This window comes from Microtus oregoni, unplaced genomic scaffold (assembly GCF_018167655.1).
Source record: "Microtus oregoni isolate MIOR12 unplaced genomic scaffold, Mior012 000042F_ref0000377, whole genome shotgun sequence".
Taxonomy (NCBI): Eukaryota; Metazoa; Chordata; class Mammalia; order Rodentia; family Cricetidae; genus Microtus; species Microtus oregoni.
The window spans coordinates 11,637,616-11,645,130 of record NW_024543209.1 but is presented as its reverse complement, the minus strand read 5'-3'; the positions used below and the strand labels follow the sequence as shown (position 1 = coordinate 11,645,130).

The following is a 7,515-nucleotide window of genomic DNA, read 5'->3' as shown; positions in this document are numbered from 1 at the left end:
TGAACTGTTAGATACCCACTTTAGACAAGGCACTGTTTGGTGTGGGCAAGGATCCAAGTTTAATCTGTCCCAGTGAGGGGACACAATTCACTCCAACCTCAAAACCTCCTTGAAGTTCCTAGTCCACCTTTAAACTCGTTTGTGAATACCGGACTCAGTACCACAACATAGCAATGTCTATCTATGTGTGAAAACAACGTCCTCTGAAATAGACCTCGAAAATGCTTGGGGGGAGGGGCACTCCAGCTGGGTTTCTGTGTGAAGCCTTGGCTGTCCTGAAACTTCTGAAGAACAGGTAGGCTTCGAACTCAGAAATCTGCCTGTCTCTGCCTCCCAAGTGCTGGAATTAAAGACGTGTGCCACCACTGCTGGGCCCAACTTTTCTGTAAGTAACTGTATACACAACCATGTCAAGTAGTTAGTCATTCCTAAATGGTGCTCCCCAGAGCCCAGTCTCAGCATCTTCTTGTTAGAAATCCTCTCAGGCACTGCCTGGAACCCTCTGAATCAGATATAGGGAAGAAGGGGGTGGGGTGATGTTTGGTCAAGTTTGATGGAGGCAAATTGTCCTGAAGGCAAAAGAACAATACAACACTTTAGGAAGTCTCCACCGCCAGAGTAGAGTGGAATGCTCTCCTATAGATCTTCCAGTGACTGGGCTTTGGCCCCACTCCCCACCAGGCCTGAACTATGTAAGACTGGTCTGGGATCCTGGGGTGGGGGGAGGATACCGGTATGCGCTGACTGAGGAGGAGGACGCATTGCCTACTGTGGTAAGGCGCCCAGCCTGGGAGGGAGGTGCCAACCCTCTTCTTCCACATCCAGATCTACGGGCGGGACAAGGGGGGGGGGGGGGGGGACACGGATCGGGAACGTGCTCTAGTGCCAGGCGCGAATGGCCTCCGGCTGCTCTGGACTGGCCGCTGTGTCCGCTCCCTGTGGGTCCTCTCTCTGTCCGGTTGCAAGACCACAGGCAAGGGCACTGGATAGGTAGGTGGAAGCTGCAGCTCAAGCCTCCCAGCTTTCAGGAGCACTGAGGGACAAATGCACGGATGAGACCCGGGGATGCCTGAGATTTGGGGGACAAAGGACGAAAGAGAAGGGCTAACTTCAATGGACGTGCTTGTTCCGCGAACTCCCAAGGCTGGCGGCAGCAGGGCGACAATATTTCCCCGGAAGACTAACTTCACTGGCTGGAAAACTTAGTCCACGCTCTGGGCTCTGAAAGTTGCGAGCTACCCCGGAGGTGGGGCAGACGCCGCTCTGCTGCTGGGAGAATCAAGGCTCTCAGCCAGCCCACGACCTTCAGAAAATCTTAGTTTCTGTTCGGGACCTAGTTCTCAGGTGTTCTGGAGGCCGCGCCTCCCGCCCCTGGCCCTCCCCTTGGGATCTAGCCCCAGGCCATCATCCTCCTCCCTCTCGTTCTTGGGCTGTCGCAGCTAACGCAGCTAAAAACTGGTGGCCCCAGGCTGAATCTGCTCTCCAACCTGGCTAGACTGAGCCAGGGAAGGCGAGCCCTGCGGGCGTTATGCGCTCCTTCTGTTGCGGGAGTAGATAAGTTTCCAGCGGAGTCTCCAGCACCAAGTCCCGGGGCTAGATGGTGTCATGGAGCCATCCGGGGAGCAGCTGCAACGTTCCGGGGCCCCCAGCTCTACGCCTTCCGGAGAGCCCCCGCCCGTGGAGGGGCTGTCGATCGCCGAGGTCCTCTGCGTGGAAGGTGGCACCTCGGAGACCCCGATTCCTGACGCTCAACTCCAGGACATGCCCCCGTCTCCGCAGGAAGAGGCGGCTCTCTCGGAGCAGGAGGAGCTGCAGGAATATCGCCGCCCTCGTACACGCTCCTTCTCTTTGCCGGCCGACCCCATCCTGCAGGCCGCCAAGCTCCTGCAGCAGCGGCAGCAGACCGGACAGCCAGGCGCGGAGGGTGTCCAGTTCCCGGCCGGGGACTGCTGCGCCAAGTGCAAGAAGCGCGTGCAGTTCGCAGACTCCCTGGGGTTGAGTTTGGCCAGCGTGAAGCACTTCAGTGAGGCGGAAGACCCGCAGGTGCCGCCCGCAGTGCTCTCACGTCACCGCAGCTTCCCGCTGAGTGCCGAGGACCTGAAGCAGGTCGGGGGGTTTCTGGCGACGGCAAAGGTGCCCCCGTCCCTGTGGGTTCCTCGCGCCCAGCTCCGACCCCTCTTCCAGCTCCCGGGGCTGAGTGCTGTGGCGGAGCGTCTGCGGCGACAGCGAGTGTGTCTGGAGTCCGTGCAATGCTCCCAGCCGCCCGGTGCGGAGGTGACCGGCTCGGGTCGAGTGATCAGCTGCCCCGGACCCAGGGCAGTGGTGGTGCGCTATACCTTTACCGAGTGGCGCACCTTTCTGGACGTGCCGGCTGAGCTGCATCCTGAGTCCCTGGAGCAGCTGCCTCCTGTACCTTCGGGACTTTCTGGACCAGGGGCTGAGGATAATGAGGAGGAGTCAGTCACAGAGCGTTTCTGCTTCTCGCTGGATCTGCCACCAGGTCTGCAGCCCAAAGAAGGGGAGGATGCTGACGCCTGCGACGTCGCTATCCATTTCGCCATCTGCTACCGCTGCGAACAGGGCGAATACTGGGATAATAACGAGGGGGCCAACTACACCTTGCGCTATGTGTGCTCCACAGACCCGCTCTGAGTCCCGGAGCTTTGAGACACCGAGAGAGGCTGACCAGCACGCGAAGTTTAGCAAGGGCTCTCTGGGAACCTTGGCTGAGCAGCGCAGATTTGGCATTTAAACCATAAACTCGCAGCACAGATACACCAGCAAGTACAGCGGGCCTGGCGATGCTCTGACCCTCTTTCGACTGACCTTTCTACTTGCGTTCTAGAACTCTCAGCCTGTAATGGAATAAGAAACACCCTAGTCCTCCAAGCAAACACTCTTTCCAAGAAAGGGGCTTTGGAACCCTGAACCAGGACCTGTGACCTTGGGGATTTGTTTCTAGTGAGATGCCATCCTTACAGCTTGATGAAGACCTGCAGGGTAAGACAGGGCACCCCAACTCCCCGTGGGAAAGGAAAAACTTCGCTCGTGGAACCGTCACACCCAGGCTTGATTCTCAGAAGGCTCTGTGGGTGCCGTTCAGCCTTTCCTTTTAACTGGGATCTGGAGACGTCTTCCCAGACACAAGGCTATTTTCTTCTGTGATTGGATACAAATGTCCTTTTAAAAAGTAAAGGCCACGTGTGCAAAATTTCACTCTGTGCTTCCTGTTTTACCTTCTGAGGGCTTGGGTTTGGGGAGGCCTTGGCAATCAGGGGATGCTCAGCTGGCGACATGGGCACGGGGCCAAGTGTGAAACAACAGCATGGATACGTTTTCTCCTGATGTGGAAGAGTCCAAGGTCCCCACACTGGGAAAAGGGGTCTTCAAGATGCGCAAAAAGTGTCCTGTCCCTTGCCATAGTAGAATGTTGGGTGAATTAAAATGCCAAAGGCCTTGGCTGTGAGCTGCAAGAGCCCATCACATTCGTCCCAAATGCTTTTGTGCAGTAGAATTCCTAATAGCTGTGCCACTGTCTGGGCCATTAGTAGTCAGAGAAGCTCAGCTCTTTCAGGCTGCACTCCAAGTACAGAGGCCGGGGACTGGACAGGTGGCTTCTTTCTCCTCCCAGAGGCACAAGGATGAGTGGAAACTTGATGGTAACAGAGCACACTTGCAAGAGCTGTCAGGAACAAATGGGGCACTCGGCATAGCAGAGCCCTAGGCACGGGTGCGGGGACCTTCGCTCACTGTGGATGGCTCCAGGTCTGAGTGGGATCGCACTCTGGGTGAATGCTCAGCTCCCATTTTCCTGCTTTTCCCGAGTAACTCATTTTCTTTTAAAATTATTATTCAAAGTGTCCTATTTTCTAGAACGTGACTAGTATAATTAATTTGGGCATACAGTAAAGTTAAGGGGAAGATGTTTTCATAGTTCTACAGATGGGTCAGCACAATCACCAAAGACCAAACATGGCCCAAAGTCTGTTTTCATGGAACCAGAAACCTTATACATGACTTTCACAGGCTTAAAGTTTTATTTTAATTTTAAAGTATTATTTTGTGACATGAAAATTATATTAGAGACAGATATAGTGGAACATGCCAGTAACCCCCTGCATCTGGAGGCTAAAGCAGGATTGTCAAGAGTTTGAGGCCAGCCTTGGAGACCTAGAAAAACTATATCAAACAAAAACCAAGGCTGAGTATGGTGGCCCATCCCTGAAATCCCAGGACTCTGGAAGCCTGAATAGGATGACCACAGCTTGTTGGAGGCCAGCAGAATGAGAGCTGGGTTAAAAACAAAACCACCCCAACAAACAAAGGATCATATGGAATTCAAACCTCACCGTGGTCCACAGGTATTTACTGGACAGAGCCATGAACTCACCCTGCGGATGCTCTTTCATACCTGCAGTGGAGTTAAGTAGACAACAGTGCCAAACACTTCTCCTCTGGCCCTCTCTAGACAGCATGCCAACCCTGTTCACTATGTTTAAAGCTACACGCCGAGAATTATAATTCACAAAACAGTTAACCTTTTAGTGACGATCGCCATTTAAAATAAGCAAGCCTGGTCTGAGGGTGGTGCCATATACCTATCTATAATCCCTGCACTCGGGAGGCAGGGGTATCTCTGTGAGTTTTAGGCCAGTCTGGTCTACATAGTGAGTTCCAGAAAACCCAGGGAGTCACTACAGAGAGATCCCGTCTCAAACACAAAACAAAAAAGCAAACATTTTTGTTGTTGTGGGGATGAAACCAGGGTATGTATGTATGTATTTATATTTTATTTTGTATCCCAGGGTTTCATATATTAGGTTTATAGATTAGCAGGTCAGTATCTCTAACACTGTGCTATTTTAATAGCATAGGAAACACTTTAAAATATTTATTTATTATTATGAGCATGAATGGTTTGCTGGCACGTGTGTCTGTGCTCCACCTGTGTGCCTGGTACCCTTGGAAGCCAGAAGAGGGCGTGGGATCCCCTGGAACCAGAGTTACAGATGGTTGTGAGCCACCATGTGGGTGTTGGAGATCAACCCTGGATCCTATGAAAGAAAAGCCAGGGCTCTTAACTGCTGAACCATCTCTCCTATCCCCAGGAAACATTTATTTTATAAATACTAATGAAATTAGAAAACCTTTTTGTTTGTTGTTAGAATTTTTGTTTATTAAAATTTGTGGGTTTTTTTTTTGTTAGAATTTATGTTTGTTATTTCAGTCTGTGTGTAATAGTTGACTACTGAAATCCCAGTATGAAAAAGGTGAGGAAAGAGGGTAGGGAGTTCAAAGTTATTCTTGGCCACACCGAAGCTTCAAGGCCAGTCTGAGCTAAATGAGAAGTAAAAAAATTCTTATTTATTTTGAAGGAAATGTTAATACTAACAAAGTCATTAAGTATTTCAAAGCACGTTTGTAGGATCTGGATGCTGTCCAGTGGCAGAGGACTTACCTGGCATGCCAGTTACTTATCTCTTTCCTGGGGGGCAGCTGCTCACATTACGTCACATTGTGCCTCTAATCAGGAAGCAGAAAAAGGCGAATGCTGGTCTCGGCTTACTGGCTCCTTTGCTTGTGCACGTGTGTGTGGTGTATGCTATAGTGAGTATGTCCATGTCCGTACACGCACGTGTGGAAGCCAGAGGTTGACATCGGGTGTCTTCTTCTATTGCTCTCTACTTTAGCCTTTTTTGAGACAAGATCTCTCACTGAAGCTCATCACTGGGGCAGACTGGCTGGCTAGTCAGTCCCCAGCATCTTCCTGCTTGCACCCTCCAGTGCTGGGGTGACAGGTGCACCGCACCACACAGTTCTTTTACAGAGCCCCCGCTCCTGCACGGAAGGCACCTTTCCCAGTGTGCCATCTCCCAGCCCTCACCTTCTCCTTTTTTCTTCAGTATGAGACCCCAGTCCATTCACGATGCCATCCACATTCATGGTGTGTCTTCCACCCCCAGGTAAACCTTTCTGGAGACATCCTCACAGACACACCTAGAGATGTGTATTCTGCGGTATTTCTAAACCTAGTCCAGGTGGATAATGTGGGTTAACCATTGCATCTAGTACATGTAGAAGGCCTGAGTTTGATTCCCAGCCCCACAAATCAAAGGCATAGGAGAGGAGGGAGGAGAAGAGGGAGGAAGGGGTGGGAAGAGTAAGAGTTGATTTTCCAAAAGGAAGGAAGAAATGCCCTCATCACAAAATAAAGCTGGTGCCCCTTTGCAGGATGCACCTTTATTTGATACATGTGGTCATTTTGCTTGAAGGTGGAACAACTTTAAAACTATTATCTATCTCTAGTCATTAAAGACTATGTCTTCCCAGTCATTCAGTGATCCTGTCCTACATTAAAGAGAGATTCCAGAAGCTTCCTGGTGGCAAAAATCTCTCCTTCAGGGAATGCTGGATAGAAATCGTCTTCCCATCTAAAGAGTTTCCGAAGCAGTAAGAGAAAGGCTGAACCAAATGCTTCCCTAGGAAACTCCATGCTCATGAAGTAAGACGGGAAGTCGAGGGAGGAAGGTTTGTAGACCTTGGGAGGCCAGGCTCCAGCTCAGGAATGAGCACTGCACTCCGGGAATCCCGGGAGCAGCAGGAGCCTTCCCTGAGCACCTGGGAGTGGGACTGTCTTAATTACCCACGAACCTCTACAAATTCCTCACACAGTTGTGAAGTTTCTCATACTCTGTGTGTGTGCGTGCGGACATGGGCACATGTCCACCCCGATGTCTCCCAGTCTGTCCCACCCTTCCTTCTCTCCTCAGCTGTAGGGTTTTCATAAACCATTTCATGGGTTTCACGAATTTCAGCTTTTGCCACACAGCTTTTGTCTAATTTACCAGGCTGAGTTTTCATTTCCTGACTTAGCCGTGCGTGTCTTTTGAGTCTTGTGCCTTGAAGCCTGTGGCTTAGTGTGCCTGCTTTATATCTTCTATATCAGGAATGGGAGGAAAAGCAAGAGGGGGGAACTTCTATGTTCTGCTTTCTGTGGCGTCATGGAACTGAATCAAATGTGCTTTTCTGGCACACGCTACAGGATCCAGGTATGTAGGGCAGAGAGAGCACTTTGGCTATAATAAGCTAAGACATGCTGATGAAATATTGGTAGCCCCAGCCTTTACCTGGGCAGTCCCCACGATGTAGGGGGTCTGCCAGATTCATAGGATCAGGGGCATGTATTTTAAGTCAATGAGGATAGAGGTTTGAGCAGGGACATGACAAGCTGAGCTCACTTTAGTGACTTGGCTTTCGCCATCTAAGCAACCCCGGAAATGTAAGCACCACTAACAGCTACAGCTGGGAGGACACCAGCTCAGTAAAGAGTCCTACACTTTGCATTTGGATTATATATTTGAGGAATGTTGTAATTTAAAGGGCAGCACAAGAGAGAAAGATGCTATGCGACAGAGTTCACGTGAAGGGGCTTTTTATTAGGGGAAAGGGAACATAAAAAAAGGGAAGGGAGGGGGGAGACTGGCCTCTGGAGACAGGGGCAGCAGAAGGGAAGAG

The 7,515-nt window shown here is 50.9% G+C and overlaps 1 protein-coding gene across 1 annotated transcript; it reads left to right on the top strand.

The window, feature by feature from the left end:
* Window positions 1-900: 900 nt before the first annotated feature.
* Ppp1r3g (protein phosphatase 1 regulatory subunit 3G) lies at window positions 901-3,216 on the top strand. The gene has a single exon (XM_041632816.1). It carries the CDS (start codon window positions 1,606-1,608, stop codon window positions 2,650-2,652), a length of 1,047 nt encoding a protein of 348 aa, XP_041488750.1. The 5' UTR covers window positions 901-1,605; the 3' UTR covers window positions 2,653-3,216.
* Window positions 3,217-7,515: the final 4,299 nt, after the last annotated feature.